This window comes from Notolepis coatsorum, assembly GCF_963971535.1.
Source record: "Notolepis coatsorum genome assembly, chromosome: 18".
Classification (NCBI taxonomy): domain Eukaryota; kingdom Metazoa; phylum Chordata; class Actinopteri; order Aulopiformes; family Paralepididae; genus Notolepis; species Notolepis coatsorum.
Window position 1 is genome coordinate 94,814,648 of NC_140182.1, and position 23,114 is coordinate 94,837,761.

Consider the following 23,114-nt stretch of genomic DNA (forward strand, 5'->3'; position numbering starts at 1 on the left):
TATATTAACACTTTCAGCGCCAGCTTTTTTATCCATCCTTGTAGTCAATGGGCCACGCTTTAAAAGATAGGGATTTTCACTGTGCGTCACCATGTTTGCAGGGCTATATCTATATTCTAGCTATGGAGACAATACTATGGCTAATTTGACAGTAACTATCCCTCGTCCAACATGTAAAAAAAATAGTATTTTTTCATGTATACATTTGCGTGTTATCCCATGGTGAATATTGTATAGTTTCAGAGTGATCCTGGAAATTGCGTTATGGAGCGATATGTGAATTTTGCTAAATGCGTTTGTGTTGCTCGCCTTGCCGCGTGTAGTCTTTTACCAACAGAGTTGCAGTTCCGCGTTCGGGTTCCGCGATCTGATTGGCCACTGACGTTTCTCTCTGCGCCAATCGCGTTATGCCTATTTCTGCCTCTAACAGCCTGCTAGCTAGCTAGTTCTATCACTGGTTAAGCTTGGCGACTCTTTCGAAGTTGGTTAAGGTTAGAGTTTATCGCCCTGCTCTAAGACAAACTCTAACCTTAACCAACTTCGAAAGAGTCGTCAAGCTTAACCAGTGATTAAGACCAGATGTCACATGACCAGAAACGTCAGCTCAACTGGTTAGTGCCCTGCCTGTGGACCATATGGTCCCCAGTTCGAATCTCTTGGATAGTTCTTTTTTTTCTGTAACGTTAATTAATTTATCCACTCTGGTTGATAAGATAAGATATTCCTTTATTGATCCCCTTGGGGAAATTCAGGCATCATAGCAGCATGGGGGGGGGGGGTACACAGGTAGTAAAAACAACACAAGCAGTGTAAACAAATAAGTCAATATAATTGACTATCTAACCAACTGAAATATACAGTATTCACAGTATCACAGTATTCACATAAGGTGCAGTATGAATAAGGTGGTGTTATTGTCCTTTTTGGGACACCAGAGTGGATAAATTATTTAACGTTACAAAAAAAAAAGTAAGCAAGAGATTCGAACTGGGGACCATATGGTCCACAGGCAGGGCACTAACCAGTTGAGCTAAACGAGCCGTCATGAATTGCTACTGACTAATCCATCATTTACACTTTTCAAGTGCCAATTGCGGTCGTCTTCCATTATTTGCATTAATAAATCAGATATCATGCTATTATGTAATGTTCTACAGTAGGACATACTACTATATGATACCCATTAAAACAAGTCATTTGAATAATAGAAGCATACTTTGCTGGAACAATTCATTTAAAACGTATACAGTGTGCGTGTGTGCTTTTGTGTGTGCGCTCTCGCGCTGAGGCTCGCTCTCCACGCATTATTGTTACCTGAGTAACGCCCCCGTTGATGACGGAGACGGTGGAATGTTGGTTCTGCTTAAATGGGTGTTAACACGGGGTGGTTCGCCAGAGAGCACCAAGGTTCAGAAGGTTCAGAACGGAGCTGGAGCTTGAACCGGAGCCCGGGCGGTTTAAAAGTGCCAAGTGTGAAATAAGGTTTCAAAGGGTAGGCGATACTGCCATCTAGCAGGTTTCGGCCGGTATTGCACTCTCTGCGTGTCAGAATGAGTCCCAATGATACACCGAGGTCCGTGCAGGACTGCATAGAATAAAAAAATTTAATAAAAGAAAAAACGATGAAAACCTGAGTATACTCGGGTTTTCAGGGGTCCTGGCACTTAACGGTTGGCGAGATAACCCAACTATACTCATGTTTGGCGCAGAAAGTGTTAAGATCTATAGAAGGGAAAATATATAATTTATAAAGTTGTCATTTTTTTTTTCTATTTGTATTTTGTATGGGAGAAGAGGAAGAATGGTGCTATAAGACATACCCCCTTCTAAAATGTATTTAGAAGATTGAAGGGGAGAGAATGAAGGTACATCGAGATATCAACATGATAATGGTCCCTAATATCCAGACAAAAGGGAGAGGAGGATAAATAGACAGGATGTGTGTGTGTGTGTGTGTGTGTGTGTGTGTGTGTGTGTGTGTGTGTGTGTGTGTGTGTGTGTGTGTGTGTGTGTGTGTGTGTGTGTGTGTGTGTGTGTGTGTGTGTGTGTGTGTGTGTGTGTGTGTGTGTGTGTGTGTGTGTGTGTGTAGGCGCATGTCGATGAAGAAAGGTCTTATAAAGCATATTCATGTCCCTTCACTCTTCACACTCAGACAGATAGACAGACAGATATGTGATATGTGGGCACACACTCAGACAGATAGACAGAAGTGTGTGGGTGGTGTGTAGACACACACTCAGACAGATAGACAGATGTAAGATGTAGGCAAACACTCAGACGTAGATAGACAGTCATGTATGTAGTAGGTAGACGCACCCAGACACAGATAGACAGACAGATATATATGTGTATGATCTAGACACTCGCTCAGACACAGAGACAGACAGGTATGTATGCGTGTGATGTAGACACACGCTCAGACACGGATAGACAGACAGATATGTATGTAATATATGGGCACACGCTCTGACAGGTAGACGGACAGATATTATGGACACACACTCAGACACATAGACAGACAGATATATACGTAGTAAGTAGGCAAGGGAGGGGGTTGAGCAGTGTTTTTTTGTCCTGTATTTTTGTCTTGTTTGTGTAAAAAAATTATAAAATACAACTAAAATATTGTAAAAAAAAGAAAAAAGAAAAAAAGTCTGAGTGGGGACAGGTCCAGGAGGACTTACAGTATAGGCTCGTCCAGGAAGTCTTCAGTTTCTGCAGGGTGGAAATGAAAAACCCATCACCAGCAAAATGCTGCTAAATTTAATCTTTGTCTACTCTATGAGACACGTTGACCGGCAAACAACCTGACCTCATTTTGGCTGGTAGAATAATGAAAGTGTATGGTGAGTTTATGAAACCACCAGGCACCGTTTCCGGTTGATGAAATACATTTGTTTCAAAGTAGATTTTCTGCTAGGGACTCATGACAAATTGTATGTCATAATGTGACCCAGGCTCTTAAATAGACTTGACAAATAGTTTTTGTCAAGTGAGGACCCGCAATAATTAGGCACAATAATCCTGGGTCCTGAACCCCTAGTTAAAGTAGCACTGAGCTAGACTGATCTACAGTATGTTCTATCCGAGTCAAACCAGGCCTAGCAGATGGTACAAAACCCACGCCAGAGACAAGAGGGAATGGAGCTGGGCATGGCGTACCCCCGAGACCAGTTCAATCCGGTTCTCTTACCGACAGCAGTCCAGGTGTGAATCTCAACATCAAACCATGGGGGTGATGCTACCAACTGATAAGCTGAACCTCCCGTCTCCCTTCGAGGAAAGCCCTGCTTCTCCGAGCTGAGGAGCTGGACGGCACTGTGGGCTTTAAGGGGCCTGGGCTCCTAGCACTGGGAGCTCTCCACTACAAATATTAGCTCAACCAAGAGGGGAAGGCTAGAGAGATTTATAGCTAGCCCTGGCGTGAACGAGAGGCCGGCGTGTTGAGTGCTGGAGTGGATGGAAAAGAGAATCGTAAAGCTATCAGCGACAGACACACATACACTGTTGATATGCCCATGACACGCATTTGCGCACACTCAAATTGCAAGAAAGGGAAATATTGGTGTGAGAAGACCAAGCTTTATGTACTGTGGTCCTCAGTGACTGTACTTGTGTAGCAGATTGTAGTGTGAGTAGGAAAGTATCCTAGTGTGGACCAGAGAGGCGCCAAGAGATTTAAGCATCGCGCTTAACTTCCAGGACAGAACATCACTCAGTTCACATTCCAATGTCCTACAAGATTCCGATCAGAATTTGTGAACATGATAAACGCTTTCCCTTTCTTGTCATGCCAATAATATGTCCAGCTTGGAGCTACACTAATACCAATGTGAAGTCTCTTAGTATGTTTAAACTATGACATCCGAATGAGCTTCATATTATGGTAGTAGTACAATTAGCTCTCACTCAGGAAAGGTGCCTGTGGCCTGGGAAATCATCCTAGGTGCTGCTATCACACCACACTTTCCATCTTTTCCAGTTCGTTCTCCATGGAGCTATACAGCACATGGTTATGATACCCAAGATTAGGAGACGGGGCACTCATTTCTGGCTTGGAAACATAGCTTATATAGTGTTTCCTGGTACAAACTGGCTATTGGAACTGATTCAGTGGCATTCTCCTTTGGGCTTTGAGGTTAATCTTAGGGATGGGCAAAATTCAAAGAATTGCTATTCGATAGTCAATGGGAATTATTCGAATACTAATCAAAAATCGAACGTGAGATAATCAAACAAGCGAGCTAACTGGCTGCTGTCATTGCAAACTGCTAGATATTTGGGAGTCACGTTATTTCCAGGAACACAAAACATTGTTGTTGTTGCTTGAAATGTCTGAGCTTCCACAGTAACGCATGGTTTTGTTTTGTGAACGTGAGATAATCCAACAAGCGAGCTAGCCGGCTGCTGTCATTGCTAACATTCATTCTGAAAGTTATATCACTGATGCTTGAAATGTGTGAACTTAGGCCTGAAAGAAAAAATTGTTTGGTTCCGGTTGCCGACCGACCCTGCCGATTTAGGTGCGACCCAATTTATTTTATGAGTTTAAAAAATATATATAAATTTTTATTCTTTCTTTTTTTACAATAAAGTTTCATAAAAATCTTAGTCAAACCTGAACATGATATTAAACATGCTGGCAGAGTACATGCATCCATGTTGTTGTGAACATTTTAATTAAATAAAGAAATTCCCTATCCATAGTCGCCATGGGAAAAAATTTAATTAAAAATAAAATAAATTCCCTACCAAGAACACATTGGGCGCCATGGGTTATACCCATCAATATACCCAGTCTGCCACCACTGTAAGCCTATGGAGATGTTTACCTTCTTTGCAGGGCTATAACTTTTTTAATTGTATTGCTATATTGACATTACTATGGCCCATTCAACATAGATTATTATCGTTCAGGATGTGGGAACGTTATATTTTTTCATTCATACATTGTTGTGTTAATACCGTCTAGAATATAAGTAAGCTTTTCTGCTGTAATTCCAAAAACGAGAGTTATAGACCCTGACGCATATGATAGATTATCGATTGGCGTTTCTTTCCTATACACGCTATATTAAAAAAATTCAAATGTATATGATCGGTATACATTATGCTTCATCATGCGTGAAGGAAAGGGGGGGGGGGGTCGTTTATAATTCCTTGATCATCAGTAACGGCTTTATTTAGTATGGGTTGATATATTGATCAGATGGTTTACAGTGAAATGAATAAACAATCGGGCTGAAAATAACGTTACTGTCCTCTTACCGTTCGCCGAGACTGGAGAAAAAAGATCCCAATTATTTGATGCCGATCTCCTAGATCCATTTTCGGTTTGTATGGCGCAATAAACGGCGAAATCATATCGATTATTAAGTTTAGAAAGCGATCCAAATGCACTATAGTGTTTGTCTGGAGCCACGTAACAAGATATGACTGCCGGAGGGATTTCCTCGACGCACCGATCACCACTTCCGGTTTTGGCGAGAGTGTAACTCGCCCGACCATCCACCAGGCGGCGGTATTGAGGCGTTCCAATCTCATACAGGGTCCCGCTGCAGTCCGGAGGTTGGCTGGATGAATTATGAATGCCATGGCGAAAAATTTAAATATTGATCCCAAAAACGGCGTAAGTTGTTCTTGGCGTTCAACTCATGGCGGGCAAAAACGACGTAACTCGTTCTTGGCGGCCAATGTGTTAACTGACAACCAACAGGAACCAACCAATTTTTTCTTTTATGCCTTAGTGAAACAACATGGAAAATGTACAAAACATTGCTACCATGTAACATATCCAGTCTCTCTTTCTTCAACTTTCTTTTCTGTTCTCCCAGCTGTTAACAGACTGTTATCCATTATGATTGACAAGCTAAAAGCAATTGGTTTTGATAGTTCATCAGTGAGCTGGATGAAATCCTATTCCTACCTGGAGGGGAGAGAACAGATGGTGGAAGTAAACGGTACACCCCCCCCCCCCTCCTCCCAGTGAGCTGTGGTGTTCCACAAGGAAGCATACTAGGACCGTTACTGTTCCTAATTTATGCAAATGAGATGTCATCAGCTTGTGACTGCAACTTGTTCCTGTTCGCGGACGACTCAGCCCTGCTGGTCTCTGACAGAGACAAGTTGCAGGTTGAAAAAGCCCTCAGCTCTGAACTCGGAAGAATCTGCACCTGGCTCGCTGATAAACTATCATTACACCTGGGTAAAACTGAGTCCATTCTCTTTGGATCAAATAACAAACTCAGCAAGGCCAACGGCTTCTCTGTTACAGTGGGTGACAATATTGTCACAAGGAAAGATGAAATTACATACCTGGGCTCCATCCTAGAGGCAAATCTTTCCTGTGACAAAATGATAACCAATGTAATCAAAAAAAGTCAACCAACGAACAATATTCTTGTACCGGATCTCCTCTCTGGTAAACAAGAATACCCTGAAGACTCTAGCAGGAGCACTCATTCAAGGGTACTACGACTATGCTTGCACCTCATGGTACCAAAGCACCTCAAAGGCACTAAAAACAAGACTACAAACATCACAAAACAAACTGGTCAGACTACTGCTTGACCTTACTCGTAAAACCCACCTCACCCCTGCCCATTTTGACATCCTAGGATCAGTGGCGGCTCGCCACTAGGGGCGCAAGGGCGCCGACCCACCTGCTGGCCAGCTGCTGTTAAATCAGAGAAGAAGACAATAAAACTTTTTCGTTTTTGTGTTTTATAGCCCTATAAATAATATAAACATGTTTAAAATGAATAATATTTACTCATTTTAAGTATGTTTGTATTTCCAATGCACAATATAACGTTATTATCTAAATTAAAAAAACATCGTTTTCATGAGCAGGAAGTGACGTTTTTTTTTATTTTTTCGTATTTCTCGCCCGGGCTAGAAGCGATAGCGCTCTGAGTGCGCGTCACAGTTTGATCGCTGTCTCCGTCACAGCCAATCAGTGCATACGGCGTTGTGCGTTGAAATATGACTATTATGTTGGAATCCGAGCGCGATTTGAAGCGGTCTAGGCAGCAGCGTGAACTTCCGTGAAGAATTTCCATAGCCGCATTTTCGTGGAGACGCTCTCTGATTGGCCGACGCGATGCCAGTTTTTTTCCATAGCCGCATTTCTCGGGTTGGCTTAGAGAGAGAATGCGCCAGGTTTATTCAAGGACTGAGTATTTTCATTTAGATTTATAGTTAGCTAAAGCTACCACCATGGAATTGGATAATTCTGTTAAATCCATCAAATCAACACCGTTTGAAAGACGGACAAATCATTGGCCGAATCCAATTTCTAGGTTATTATTCCTAGGTTGGTCGGTGGAGATAGTGTTGTTGTGAGAATGATGCAGGCAGCTGTTTGTCTTAGACGAGCGTACCGTGACTGCAAGTTCTTTAGACTGTTAAGCTTAGGCACTCTTTCAAAGTTGGTTAAGGTTAGAGTTTGTCTTAGAGCATGGCGATAGAACGCCAGGTAGTTTGCAGGCTGTTCGAGGCGGAAATGGACAAAGACACAGCTCTTCACTCACACAGCTTGTTGGCTAACAACAAGCTATATGGATGCGGACAATGGATGGACATCAACACAGGCTGGATGGACAATGTCATGGAGTGGATATACTTTATCAACAAGCCAACAACAAGGTAGATTATAGCGATCTTAACTCTAGTTTAATACATGATACGTTGTCTACTGATGCCGCATAACGTTGTAACGTTACAGCTACTGCTAGCTGTTAGCTCCGTCATCTTAGCTGGCCACTTTTATAATTACTTCATGGAAACGGAGTAACGTTAACGTTTAAACGTTATGTCGAGGTCATACAATACTACAGTCGACATAAGGTTAACGTTACCCCGTTTCCATGAAGTGTTTAAATAGCAGCAATCTTGTTGAAAATGTAACTTTACTAAAATTCTCTCTCTCTCTCTCTCTCTCGCTCTCGCTCTCTCTCTCTCTCTCTCTAATTTCGCCGCATGTGGGACATAACCACTCAGACAATGAATGGTAACTTGTTTAAAATAACGAGCTTTACAAATGTGTTTATTATTGAATGGATCTGACATCATCTGAGAGAGAGAGAGAGAGCGAGAGAGAGAGAGAGAGCGAGAGAGAGAGAGAGAGAGAGAGCTGTGCGTGTTTGTGTTGGGCTTTTTTTATCAAACATTTGCAAAATGTTTGGTATAGCGCCCCTAGTGGCGAAGTACCCAGCGGCCGCCACTGCCTAGGATGGCTTAGAGTAGACGACAGAGTACAGCAACTTGCAATGGGCCTGGTCTACAAGATAAAGATACACTACACCACTAAGATGTCGAAATACTTCCCAAAGGTCAGTGAATTCCACGACCACAACACCAGAGGGAGCTCCACAAATCATGTTCAACCGAGTTGAACCCTGGCCCCAGTAAATGACCAAACACCCCCCCCCCCCCCCCCCACCCACCCAACCCTCTCCAATGTACAGTTTCTTCCCCCTCGAATGTATATATTTTCTTTTAGGATCTCTGTCTCTTAAACAGTACTGTATTTGGATATCTTGTATGTCATAAATGTCCAGATGTAACAGTACTGATTCTGATTTCTGATTGTATTAGGGATCCCCATTAGCTGGTGCCATAGCAACCAGCTAGTCTTCCTGGGGTCCACACACAAATAAAACATACAAAAACTATTATTATTGCAAAAACAAAATTATTAAAAGTCAGTACACACAATGCATAATGAAACTACTGTAACAATTAAGATAGCTAAAATTACATTAGTGTAAGACAAAAACAAAAAATTACTTTACAGTGTTAAAAACAATTTAAAAACAATTTAAGATTATTTTTAAAAGTATGTCTGTATGTCGTGTATGTCATAAATGTCATGATGTATTGAAAATGGGGGACCCTGATGTAAACAAGACAAAAGTATTTCTCTGATCTGCATCCCCTTAACACAATGGCGCCCGACCACGGAGATCTCCGTGTTTCGATTCCACCCGTTGTGGACAGAAGCACGGATATATCCGTGGCAAGTTGTTATTGCTTTTATTCCATTTTAATAACCTATTCAAGGTCGCCGAGCGGCACTGCAGATGTACCCTACTCTTTGAATTTGAGAAAGTGCAATACCGGCCAGATCCTCTTAGGGGCGCTATCGCGATAATGCAGTGTGGCCTGTGGCTGAACGGAGCATTATTTATTTTTTTACTTTCAATGGAGTTTTCAGTTAGCTGGATTCTGGATGTGCAGCATGTAGCTTGGATTACGTTTTGGTTTGCGGATTTCACTATGCAATAAGGGGATTTATCATCAGCCAATGGACATATCGATCTACCAGATGGCGATCGATAACGGGGAAATGCTCAGGGGGATCCAACCGGCTCATGGTAAGATCTTTTTCACGTAAATTACAGCCCGATCGAGCCTTGTTATGATACAATACGATCGGCCTATGTGGCTACTTAGACGAACACGGTTATTGGTAATCCCCCGCCCCCCCCCCCCCCCTTTCATGCATACATGCTTGAGGATCGTGTCGATCATATGCAGTTTGAGTTTTAACTGTAGCATCTGTATAACGGAAATGCCATTGGATATAACGTTAGTAACTATTAGCCCTTTATCTCGCCTTCCAGGAAATATACTAGATCAAATGCCGTATAACGCTTATATTCACGGCGCTATAAAATGAGAACGTATTGATGAAAAAAATATTTCTTTAATCCATTTTGAAGGGACGGTTTATGGTCCCAATTGACAATGAGAATGGACAGATAGCAATACTATAAAGTATAGATTTAGCTCTACAAACAGCCCCACGTCTGTTTACATTTGCCGGTCCTCTAGAGATTTATTAGACGCATCCCAATGGCCCCGAATGTGTTAACAATTGTGTGTATTGAGCCGTACTGTATTCTTGTACCCATTCAGCAATCTGTTAATAAAGTTTTCAATCAATCAATCAATGCTACCTGGCTAGCTAGCGAGCTGTACCCAGCATGTTGTTCAGCGGTGTAACAGTTCTGTATCATTTAGGGGATCCGCTCGGCATCACTCATGCACTCCCTCGCGTACGTGCACGCGCACTGAATAAATTCCACAAATGTACCTTTAATACCAGTATTCGTCTGACCACACCCCTCGTTAGCTTACCTTCATAAGCAGGTGTGTGGTCACCTGCTCTCCTCCTTCTCGCTTTTCACCACAAGGAAGTTGCCTCGGTAGTACCCCACTTGACGTGTTGTTAAAGTTGAAAAGAGTTGTGACGAGTTTACATTGTGCTTAGTTTTTTTCTTCTCTCATAAATATTCGATAGAAAAAGCTAAGTCATAATGTATTCTTCGGAGAGTAGACCTGCTAGACCTACTCTTCACCAGCGGTTCTCCATTCCCGCCTCCGTCGTGCGTTCTGGTGCTGGGCTGTTGCCACTTTCGTGGTTGCCGACCCAGCCCAGGAGACAGCCGGTGGATAGTTTGCCTCTCCGAAGAGCCGAGGAGTCGGTGCCGGCGCTCCGGCGATGGCCTGATCTCGACTCTGGTTCCTCTGGTTCCAGGGAATCGTCCGTTGGTGAACGGGCGGTTGTTTTGGAGCCGGAGGATTTGCGACGCAAACTTTTCGCGTCTGCCCGTTCACGTCGCAAGATGGTGGCATGCAGGCGCGAACGGCCTGGGTTTGGGGACTTGCTGGAGACCAGCGAGGATGCGTCCGGCTCTGGATTTCCGATGGAAACTGAGGACTTCATGGAGGAGTCGGACGGATTCTTGTTTGAAGGTCATGTGGAGGAGAGTATCCCTCCTGTCCAGGAAACACCGGAGGGGGGAGAAATGGCTCCGCGGGACGCCTTGTTCGAAGATGTCGAGGAACCACCTTGGCCTCATCAGCAGGATGCCCTACTATGGGCCACATCAGACTGTGGCTCCTTGACCAGTCGCAGCCTGCTGCATGTGAGGGATGCGGGTTCGGTGGAGGAAGGTCTGCAGGGGGAACTGCGGGCTTTGTTTCCCGAGCTCATGGCGGTAGCCGCCGCCGCAAACGGCGTGCCGCTGCCGCTGCCATTGCCTGCTCCTGTCCCTGACGATCTCATAGGTCATCTCTGGCAGCGTCACCCGGTGAGAGGGGTTGATGTTGTCTACCCATTTTTCCCATATTGGGGTGACCAGTCATTTATCGCTGGTACACAATCGCTGGCTGCGGCGTCTAACATCGCCCACCTAGCTAGATTTGTATCGGGGATTATGACGGGCGGCATGGATCTGACCAAGGTAAAATGCGATCAGATCACCCAGGCGGCAGGAGCTGTCCTGCACCTTACCCAGGTGCTGGCCATAGCCATGGGGAAAGTGCGCGCCCTGGCCACCCTGAGCCAGCGCCATCTTTGGCTGGAGCAGGCCTGTGTGCCAGAGAAGAGTGCCCCTCTTCTGACGGCCACCCTCTCCGATGCTGGTCTGTTCGGGAAGGCCCTGCGGTTGATGACCTCAACGTGCAGAGAGATGGCAGAGGAGAGATCCATTCTTCAACCCCATTTTCCGCCTCCCGTCCTTGCCGGTGGAGTCAGAAGGCTTCCACGACGTCGAGCTGCCTCCGTCGTCCCTACCACTGCCTCTACCGCTGCTGCTGGCCCCTCCAAGAAGGCCAGGAGAAGAGACGGCGCTTCTGCTACCGCCGGCCCATCCACGACCGGAGGAGACGGTAGGGAACGTCGAGACCAGCAGACAGTTACCTACCGTCCCTCCGGGGCTCCTCGGGGTGGCAAGACTCGAGCAGCGCGAGGTGGCAGACGCCGCTGAGTGACTTTCTCCCTCTGTGTCCCCTCTCCTTTACACCCTCCCCGGCCCCTTTATGATTGTGTTTTTGTGCCAAAAAATATACAATAAAAAGTTCCCCGATATAAGGGGGACTATGTTTTTGGCCAAACAAACTGTGTGTTTCTTCAACAAATCATATGGTGGGGTTGCGTAAATATGAATCTGCACTTTTACGTTGTGAGATGAGTCGTGTTGTGTTACGAGATTAAGCAAGGTCTGCAACATACACTCAGTCGTAGGAGGTTCTATTAGCCTGACGCTCCACATGCAGGTAGAAACTGGTGGTATTCCGTTGCTTAAACAAAGTATATGTGTCCCACAATGCTGTTGTGTTAGTTGCAGTAATACTCGTACACACACGTTTCACGGCCTAGCCGTTACTCTCGGTCAGCGTTTTTGCTATGTACGACATAGTCAACGGGTGTAGGATTCACACGCATGCGACTTGTTTTGTTGTAAATCCTGTTCACATTTTGTGGATAGCGGGCATTGTATTAGCTTATGCTATACATTAGCTTTTCTACCGGAGGTTTCAAAATGCTACGGTTGTTTTTTGTGTGTAGGGAAAGAAGGGTTTTTTGTGAGGGGGTGTCGAATAAACCCCTCCTTCCCACTTGATTGGTTTAGGAGATTTTATCTCATTCTGCTGAGCCAGTCAGGGCCGAGCCGTTAGGACGTCTTGGCAGGGGGGGGGTTATCCTGCCGACTCCTATTACAAACAGGAGCCGTGTGCTGGGTTTCCCCCGTCATAGCGATGTTGCTATGGCGACGCCTTCCATGAGTTACAGAGTGTTGAGGTGTCGAGTTAGAGCGTAGGGCTTATGGGTCTGCTACGCTCGATTTATGTGTAAACTTGAGTCAGTTGGTCACGTGACTCACAGTTGGCATGTCTTTTTCATGACTACGACTCATGTGGGAAGGTTTCTGGGAAGGTCCGGTCTTTACTCTTTGACAAAAGGAGTGACTGGATGTAAAAACATGTAAACGTTTTTTTACTCCCAGCTGTGCAGTTGGGTTCATACGGGTGATGCTTCTTCTTTATTATTATAAAGAGTTGGATGTGTCTATATGAATTGGAAATGGGGGTCCCTGATGGAAACAAGACTAACGTCTTTCTCAGGTTTGCCTCCCCTTAACAATTGTGTGTATTGAGCCGTACTGTGTTGTACCCTTTCTGCAATCTGTTGGTTAAAGTTTTCATTCATTCATTCATGGAGTTGGTTGCATCCCGCCCCTCTTGTCGTTCCCCTGGGCGTCTTGGGGATTCAAATAAGATGGTCTAAATAGCCTATTATTGATGTGGATATGCTCAACGCACACATAGTGCTAGCTCAGGATGTTCTGTTGGACATTAGGTAAACTGACTGGCGCGCCTTGGTTGCTTGGGGTTAAAACAGCGTTTTTATAAAGCAATTGGGATGGGGGTTTTCCTCTTCCGACGACCTGTGTGGTTCTCGTTCATATCAGGGGATGATAACGGAATGGATCTGAACATATGTGGAAGGGTCTCACGCCCTGGGGGTGGGCCGCCGGGCGCGGTTCGCACCCAAACGTCTGAGTGGCGCCTTCTTTTTATGTTTAAGATCAACACGCATATCTGCCCCTTCTCCTGGGGTTGGCAGGTCGGCATGGTTAGGGCACGGGACTGGTTCTGGTCACTCTGGTCCGGATCAGTTAAACCCGTTGTCCGCCGGGGATGCAGATCTGCTGTTCTGGTACCCTGAGGGACTTGGGCTTTTTTCAGGGGGAAAAAATGCTAGGTCGGTCCGGGTGTCGCAGGGTTAAGCGCTATGGAACCCTTGTTGGGTACATTGTATTCTACACTGTCGTAATGGCTTACGGCCGTACCAACCTGTACACGCCCGATCTCGTCGGCTCTCGGCCGCCACGCAGGTTGGTCTTGGTTAGTACTTGGTTGGGTGACCTCCTGGGAATACCAAGTATGGGGTGTTGGGGCTGGTTTTCCATTTTTGCGCTCTTCTCTTACGCGTGGCGAAGAGGGGCCTGTTGGAGTGGTCTTTGACCTCCTCGGGGGATCCTGTGCTCCCCGTATCACCGGGCCCGGTCCGAAGTAATGTTTTCGTTGACCCGTAGGCCCGGGATAACCCTGTTGGAAACTGGAACACGGTTACTGCGGCAGTGCCGCAGGTGTGTTTTGGAGTTTTTTCCTGGGGGGTTATGGGACCAACCACCGCATAGGGTAACGACTGGGTGGTTGGTTCTCTGGTGTGTTGGGGCAGTGTCAACTCCCGGGTTAACCGGTTGAGGGTGCCCCTGCTCATGACGTCTGCCAATCGTGTCAGCCTTCTCTGCCTCCACCCCTCTGGGTGGGGGTTTTTAAATGGAGGCTTGGTCATGCAACAACGCCAGCATGCGCCCCTTCCGCCGGGGCGGCTGTGTTCAGCTGTCTCCTCTGGCGCCTGTCTCGTCCGCAGTCTCCAGACTCGGGTTAACAGCCTGTTGCCTGGTCTTTTCCCCGGTGCGCTGCCTGCTTCCGTTGGTTATCCTTTTTTGTGTGCTTACGGCCATGCTGACTGCCTGTTCTGCAGGGTCAGTGTGCCAGGCGGTGTACTATTGGGGGGACAGGGCCCGCTCGGCTGAGGGGCCTTTGTCCGAATACGCTGGCGATGTGGGGGGCGGGGTCACTAAGTGCCCACCTGGTGGGGTCTTGATGCTGGCATCATGGACTTCTCCGGGCCCCCGTTCCAGGGGATCCAGTCCCTTTGGTGGGTCTGGGTCTTCCTTCGCGCTCCGCTGCTACGGCCTTGCCACGGGGTTGGGTTTACCCTTGACCCTGTGATTCTGGGGGCAGTAACGAGGTTATTCCCTCCGTTCGTTCCCGGGTGGCATGCGGGTTGTGCGTGTGTGTAGTCGTGGGGTCAAGCCACGGTCTGCTCACCCTGTGCGTTGAGTTGCTTGAGTGCCTCTTCGCACGGTCGGGTCCGTCACCCTCCCGGGAAACCTCTAATAGGGGGGGTGCCCTCCATTAGGGGGGGTCGGGGGGGCTCGGCCCTCCCTGTTCTGATGGTTGTGGGGGGCCTTCAGCGGGGTGTATTTGTCGGCCGGTGGCTCCGCTCGGCCTCCCTATGTGCATCAGTGATGACGAGCGGATCCCCTAAATGATACAGAACGTTAGGTTATGACTATAACCAAGTTCTGTTAATTAGGGGTGACGCTCGGCATCCGACGCCGCTGCAGCCCTTGACCTCACCTTGTGGTGAAAGCTTGGGAAGGAGGAGAGCAGGTGACCACACACCTGCTTATGAAGGTAAGCTAACGAGGGGTGTGGTCAGACGAATACTGGTATTAAAGGTACATTTGTGGAATTTATTCAGTGCGCGTGCACGTACGCGAGGGAGTGCATGAGTGATGCCGAGCGTCACCCCTAATTAACAGAACTTGGTTATAGTCATAACCTAACGTTAATAGGCTACCCTCTCAATACACTACACAGTGTAGGTGCCGGTAAAAACTGGAACATATATTTTTGGAAACAAAAACGATATTTGCATAAACTATTAAACTTTTTATAATTTGACGACTATTCGCATATTTGAAAATCGATGCCCATCCCTAGTTAATCTCCTCAGGTTTTCCACAGAGATGGTGAAAACTAAGCCTGCTCCACCCCCTCCCCCCCCCCCCCAGGCTCCTTCCAGTCAAGCTCAAGGACAGCTAAAACTGTAACCGTGTCAGGGCAAGCTAATGTCATACTCACATGTCCTCAGGGGACCAATGGAGGAGGACCTTCACCTTTCCAGAACCCTCCTTCCGCCTGGCCAGCACCTGAACAGAGAAGAAGAAGAGGAGGAAGAAGAAGTAAATGGCTCTACAGAGAACAGTACAATAAATATACCGTAATTTCCGGACTATAAGGCGCAACTGAATATAAGCCGCAGCAGCTAAATTGAATGATGTGTACATATATAAGCCACACTGGACTATAAGCCGCAGGTGTTTTAATGTTTAATGACCATATATAAGGGTTCGTGCACAGAGGGGATTGTCGGGAAAGAGATGGCTGTTTGAGGAAGCTCCCATTTATTAACATTTTTGTTTAAACAGTAACGGTAGCTAGGTACTAACGTTAGCTCACAGAACGATAGCCACGTTAGTTAGCCAGCGCCAGCCAGGTACTACCGCTAGCTCAAAGAACGATAGCCACGTTAGTTAGCCAGCGCCAGCCAGGTACTAACGCTAGCTCACAGAAAAACAGTTAGTTAGCCAGCGCCAGCCAGGTACCAACGCTAGCTCACAGAACGATAGCTAGTTAGCCAGCGCCAGCCAGGTACCAACGCTAGCTCACAGAACGATAGCCACGTTAGTTAGCCAGCGCCAGCCAGGTACTAACGCTAGCTCACAGAACGACAGCCACATTAGTTAGCCAGCGCCAGCCAGGTACTAATGCTAGCTCACAGAACGATAGCCACGTTAGCCAGTGCCAGCCAGGCACTAACGCTAGCTCACAGAACGACAGCTAGTTAGCCAGCGCCAGCCAGGTACGAACGCTAGCTCACAAAACGATAGCCACGTTAGTTAGCCAGCACCAGCCAGGTACTAACGCTAGCTCACAGAACGACAGCCACATTAGTTAGCCAGCGCCAGCCAGGTACTAACGTTAGCTCACAGAACGATAGCCACGTTAGCCAGTGCCAGCCAGGTACCAACGCTAGCTCACAGAACGATAGCCAGTTAGCCAGCACCTGCAAAATCGAAAGCCAAACTGATGATATCAGGAACTATCAGTAGCTAGATAACATTAGACAACGCCTCATGCATTAATAAACTAAAGTGAATAGTTCGTTGACTGGGTCATTTTGTTTAATGCTTCAGTTATGTTGAAAGAGGAGCTCTGAGCTGCTCATACACTACTTTTGTCGTAATGGTTTGTTGACGTGGGTCTGTGAGGGGGAGGAGGGGCAAGGCCACTGCTGCAGCAGATTTAGGAGTCTGATCCGACGGTCACAGAGCTGAGGGAGCGCGCCCAGTTAGCTGTAAAAATCCATAGATTAGCCGCACCGTTATATAAGCCGCAGGGTCGAAAAATGGGGGGAAAAGCCACAGCTTATAGTCCGAAAATTACGGTAACCAGACTGACGGAAGTCCTTCTCTCTCCAGTATGAGCCAAAGTCTTTCATTCATGTCATCAAGTTAAACAGTGGTTGATCATTAAACTAACAGCCGACGTGTGCGCAATGAGATTTCCATTTTCACCTAGGACCTATGATGTGTTCCCCTAGGTATAATAGTGAGAACAAGGCATTCCAATTCAGACACAAGCTAGTGATCTCAGAATAACGTATCTAGACTTCTGTGACTCAGAAACACTTATCTCATAGCTGACATTCCTGAGTGCCAGAGACGTACATGAGAGACCAGACAGACAGTGAGCAATGATGGACCATGTCAGCTCCGGAGCCTGCACGTCACACATGGGAGTCCTGGTGGACTCAAGCCACCATACGGAGTCGTTGGCTGCGTCCCAATGTCTGGATTCAGGGGTTGAGGGTTGTCCCGTGTCAAAATTAATGAGTCCATGAGGGGTCTCGTGGGGACCTCTGGAGCCCTCTACGCAGACTTGCAGCGGGTCCATACTCATAAACCTCACCTCAGGGGATTGCCCACAATCCAAAGAAAAATTGAAGTGTGTGAATTTATTCATTTAAAGTTTTATTCCAACATATAGATCCTTATTTTCTTGTCAATGTCACCCAGTGGCCAAAACCCTGCTCCTGAAACCAAACCGCGTGCACGTAAGGAGATCAAAAACCTTGCGATGGTGGCGCCTCGTGTAAACCCACTCCTAAGTTAAATACCGCCACTTGGCCACCTGAATTGGATAATATTCAGGCAGTGGAATAGATAAGACCGTGGTGTTTAACATACGTGGTCACATGGTGCCGGTGAGTGGAGGGTTGGAGGCTGTCGGAGGGGGGGGGGGGGGGGAGGGGGGGGGGGGGGGGGGAGCAGCCTGCTAGTGCCTAGTGAGCACAGTTACACCTGCACGTCTGCTGGGGGGAGAGTCCAGGGAGTTTCTGGATGAAAGCGCTTTGCACGGACAGGTGGTCCGACTTTGCGTGGTTTCATCCGGAGACTGGTCCTGGAGGTTTCCCAAAACTAAATCAAGCATGCATCCAAAACATCATCATTGTTTACACATACACAAAAAGGGAAAGGAAAGGGTCTATTGTTGTTTTACTTCCATAATTATTAGCATCGAGCTAAAACAGGCTTACAGTGGCAAAAAATACAATACATTTGAATATTAACCTGTAACCTTTATGTAGGCCTATGTATTTGATATGCTTATACAGAACCTTGGGCTTTAGGTAATTATAACTCCACATTCATTTATTTCCCTGCAAATTCAATTATTCTTATAATAGCATCCTTGGGTTGCTGATGCTGCACAGCTGGTGTTGATTCTGTTCATTGAGAGGAGGGGGGCTGTTCTGATGTTGATTATGTTAATTGAGGGGGGGCTGTTCTGATGTTGATCGTTATTTGAGGAGGGGCTGTTCTGATGTTGATTCTGTACATTGAGAGGAGGGGGGGGGCTGTTCTGATGTTGATTATGTTATTTGAGGGGGGGCTGTTCTTCTGATGTTGATTCTGTTCATTGAGAGGAGGGCGAGGGGCAGTTCTGATGTTGATTCTGTTCATTGAGGAGGGGGAGGGGCTGTTCTGATGTTGATTCTGTTCATTGAGAGGAGGGGGAGGGGCTGTTCTGATGTTGATTATGTTCATTGAGAGGAGGGGGAGGGGCTGTTCTGATGTTGATTCTGTTCATCGAGAGGAGAGGGGGGCTGTTGTGTGTTGCACCCAAGTCCTGAACTTTACGTGAGAAATGCACCAGTCAAGTCCACGAGCGCTCGATCCATCAGACTGCAGTCTAGAGGGTTGGGATTATCCCCTTTGTTTCTTTTCTTCTACAGACATCCATTTATATCATTTGAGGGCATTCATGTAAAGCGTAATTGAGCTTTCTTTTCACCTGGACTAATTATGGTCTCTAGGGGATAAAGACTCCATCCATCGAACCTGCTGAGACCAAAAGGTGGCCATGTTGCTCATGAAAGTTATAGTACAATACAGACCAGAACAGTTCAGCTGGATAGTTGCCCCCATTTTCTCTGCATAACATTTGGTCTATCATGCTGTGTTAGTTTATAGTAAGACAGGCCTGGAATTCACACAAATATTGTCGGTGGGTAGAGGAGAGGCTAGAGAAAATAACCAGGGTCGTCAAAAATAGCCCCAGATACAACCTCTTGCGTCAATCGGCCCTTTTTTGTTAGGTTTGTCTATTTTTAGGGCGGTAAATGAGCTCACACGTGAAGAACTCCTCTTACGCACATGGATATCTGAAATGATTCCTGGGACTCTGGGGAGCGGCGGAGGCCTTTGTGGAAACTGGTTTAAGGACAGGAGGCTCCGGCGAGAGCAGAGGAACAGAGGGAGATCGAGATAGACCTAGAATCTCTCCCTCTCTCTCTCTCTCTCTCTCTCTCTCTCTCCCTCTCTCTCTATCTATCTTCCCCAGAGCTCTTCCACCCCCTCCCAATCTTTAGCCACACACTCGTTAATTTTTACCCTGTTTCTTTGTCAACCGCAATCTGTTCTATTTATCTCCCTGATCTGACGATTCACACCTTTCCTCCGTACATCCGTGTGTCTCGTCCTCGGCTCAGCGGGAGGAGTAGGGGCAGGCATGCGTTGTTCATGGGACGGGGTAGCACGGTGTGTAACCTCACTCGCTATTTGCATATCAATAGCTCCGGTCGTCAGGTGTGTTAAATACGTTCTCAGACACATTCACACCTAACCTTGTTGTGAAGACGTGTTACATTCCATTCGTAGAGGCAATTAGGCACTGTCTTTAGTCTGTGCCCAAGCGAGGGGACATTAAATGCGCATTTGCGGGAGCGCGCGCACGCGCCGGGAGCGCGCGTGCACGTGGTGCGTGTCACCCCAGATGATTTCAATAACGCACCACTGAGTAGGGGTGTAACGTAGGGATGCCCCGATCACGTTTTTTGCCACCGATACCGATCACCGATCGGCTTGAGCCATATCGGCCGATACCGATCGTTTTTTATTAACCCTTTAATCGCCAAGGACGAGTTAACACGTCAATCTCCGCCATGCGTAATCTGCCAATGACGCCGTAACACGTCATTGAGATCAATATTTCAAAAATCTGTGATGGCAATCATATTTTCCCGGCGGAGACTTGAGATCCCCTGTTGATCTCCTCTCAACTCTCCGACGGTTCAAGAGCGCCATCTGGTGGCCGATCGGCGGATCGCCCAAACAGCAAACCGGAAACAGAAAGTGGTGCTCATCCAAATTCGGTCCGACCACTCGCTATAGCTCCCGGGACTCCATCTTGACACACTGGATAATCGATCGCTCGCCCTAACTCAATAAACAACGTTATTTGGACGTATATAGTATTATACAACCTGGAAATGGTTCATCTAGATCAACATCGCATAATAGCAAAATTTCTACTCCAAGCTGATCGCCCAACGGCCCGAGGAGACTGGGGTAAGTTTCAGCGTTTATTATTACCGTGTTCGATACAAACTGCTCTGATGAATCATATCACCCACACTACATGAATCATCTAACGTTGGCCACGGAATTATAAACGCCCCCCCCCCATCCGGTCAACATCAGATGATGAGTAGTAACTTCTAGAAGCACGTACATTTGACATTTTTTATCGCTATCAAACTGTATTTGATCATCAATATAATGCATTTAGACTAGAGGGAGTAAATACCTCTTCCTCCTGTGCCAGACTTGGCCTTATTCAGTTTAAGGTCCTTCACAGAGTCCATTATAGCAATGCCAGATTGGCTAAAATATATCCCAATGTGACAGACAACTGTAACAGATGTGCACAGTCACCAGGGGATCTAACCCACATGTTCTGGTCCTGCTCGAAACTGATAACATTCTGGAAGTTCTTTTTTGATACCATCTCGGAGGTACTGGAGATTACTATAGTGCCCTGCCCCCAAATTGCTATCTTTGGGATCCCCGAGGAGGATGTGATCTTGACCAAAAAACAATACAATGTAGTGTCCTTTGCCTCACTGATTGCCCGCAGGAGGATACTCTTGCATTGGAAAGCAGAACCTCCCCCATCATCCAGATTATGGCTGAATGATGTGATGTCATTCCTAAAACTGGAAAAAATTTAATTTACAATTCGAGGATCAGCTGATAAATTCTACACACATTGGCAACCGCTAATCTCATATGTAGATAGAATAGATCCGTTTCCTCCTGACTGAAGTTATGTCGAGTGCCATGTAGGGGGGGGACAGTTTTCACTGAGTGGGCTTACCTGTTGATTGGGGTTGTTGGGGACAGTAGGCGTGTATTTATTTAATCTCCCACCTCACGTATTTAGGGTCATACGACCTGGCTTGTGTATCGGACCTGGAGTTGCACTTATGTTTCATTATATCCATAGCAAATATACTTATCCTTTTATCCATAGCAAATATACTTATCCTTTAAGAGTACCATATTGCTGTTAAAGTGGATCCTAATGTCACATTTTGTATTTGTCTTATTTTATTTTGTATGTATTTATTTACTTTTGTACTGTCTTTTTTATTTTTCTGGGTGGGGCGGGAGGGAGGGATATTCAGTAAGGAAAAAACAAAGGACATGACATCTGTATGCAAGATATGAATGTAAATGTAATCTTTGAATAAAAAACGTTGTTTATAAAAAAAATATATAATGCATTTAGGGCTATAAATCACGTTCTGCAGAATGCTGCAGAAAACGATAAAAACATATTTATACTTTAGACCGTATTTTAGTATGAATATGTGAATGAAAAAGTAGAAGGTTGCTACATCCTAAACGATAGATAATTGACGTTGAATGGGCCATAGTAATGTCAATTTAGCAATACAATTTAAAAAGTTATAGCCCTGCAAAGAAGGGGAACTTCTCCATAGACAAATAGAGCTGGCAGAGGATGGTATAAGGATGTACATAAGCGTGGCAGAGAAAGAGTTAACATTTTTTTTTTATTATTTTATATAAATATATATATTTTTTTTATAAAATATATATATTATATAATTAGACTTGTACTTGTATTATCTGCGAGACATCGCCACCACACAACAAGTCAAAATGCTCGCTATCTGCAAACAGCTCCACTGTCTGTGTGTACTCGAGTAGCCTCCAGCTACGGCCAGGATTCTCCGGCGCTGCAGCTGGACCCTAGTATTGGTATAAATCACATTCAGCAAGCCCTCAGCTCGAATACGCATCGAATCAATGTTATAAGACATTGATATCAGGAGCTATCTGTAGCTACTGCTAGCCGGCTATATAACGTTAAGACAACGCCTCAGTGAACTATTTAGTGGGACATTTCGTTTTGAACAGTGAACTAACGTGAGCTAACGGAGGTATCAACATGCACTACTAGACTTGCTGGAGCATTTGTTGATATCAGGAGCTATCAGTAGCTAGAGGTAGGGCTAGGTGATATGGCCAAAAACGTTATCGCGCTAAAATTATTAAATTATTTTCATATAACTCGATATCGATAATTATCGTCGATATAATGTCTGTCAAGTTTAATTAACTTCTTATGCCCGGCGCCGATGGACGGGCTATTAATAGACTTCTTTTGCTACTGCGAATGTCTCGAGTTGATGTCGTCATCAGTCCGCGCACGTTAGCAGTTAGCCAGAGCAAGCAGTGTATCCCATGACAATGTACTAAATATGACCCTAAAATACTCCGTTCCGCCCCAATACATTGCAACGACGTCCACCGCATACCCCACACTACTCTAACCGTGGCCTCAGAATTCACGCCACACACCCACTCGGCACGTAAACTATAAAATAGCGCCGTGCAAGCTAATTATCCTAGCCAGCCAAACTATAAAATAGCGCCGTGCAAGCTAATTATCCTAGCCAGCCATGTTTCCAATGTACTAAATATCACCCTAAAATACTCTGTTCCGCCCCAATACATTGCAACGACGTCCACCGTATACCCCACACTACTATAACCGTGCCCTCAGAATTCACGCCACACACCCACTCGGCACGTAAACTATAAAATAGCGCCGTGCAAGCTAATTATCCTAGCCAGCCAAACTATAAAATAGCGCCGTGCAAGCTAATTATCCTAGCCAGCCATGTTTCCAATGTACTAAATATCACCCTAAAATACTCTGTTCCGCCCCAATACATTGCAACAACGTCCACCGTATACCCCACACTACTATAACCGTGGCCTCAGAATTCACGCCACACACCCACTCGG

At 45.9% G+C, this 23,114-nt stretch overlaps 1 protein-coding gene across 1 annotated transcript in view; it reads right to left on the bottom strand.

The window, feature by feature from the left end:
- LOC311245451 (zinc finger protein aebp2-like) overlaps positions 1–23,114 on the bottom strand; it is a gene marked incomplete at its 3' end in the record, with an annotated part of 89,374 nt that overhangs the window by 20,971 nt on the left and 45,289 nt on the right. Inside the window, 1 exon segment of the mRNA XM_084335293.1 lies at positions 15,514–15,581. Within this exon segment, the coding sequence (XP_084191419.1) occupies positions 15,514–15,581 (68 nt within the window).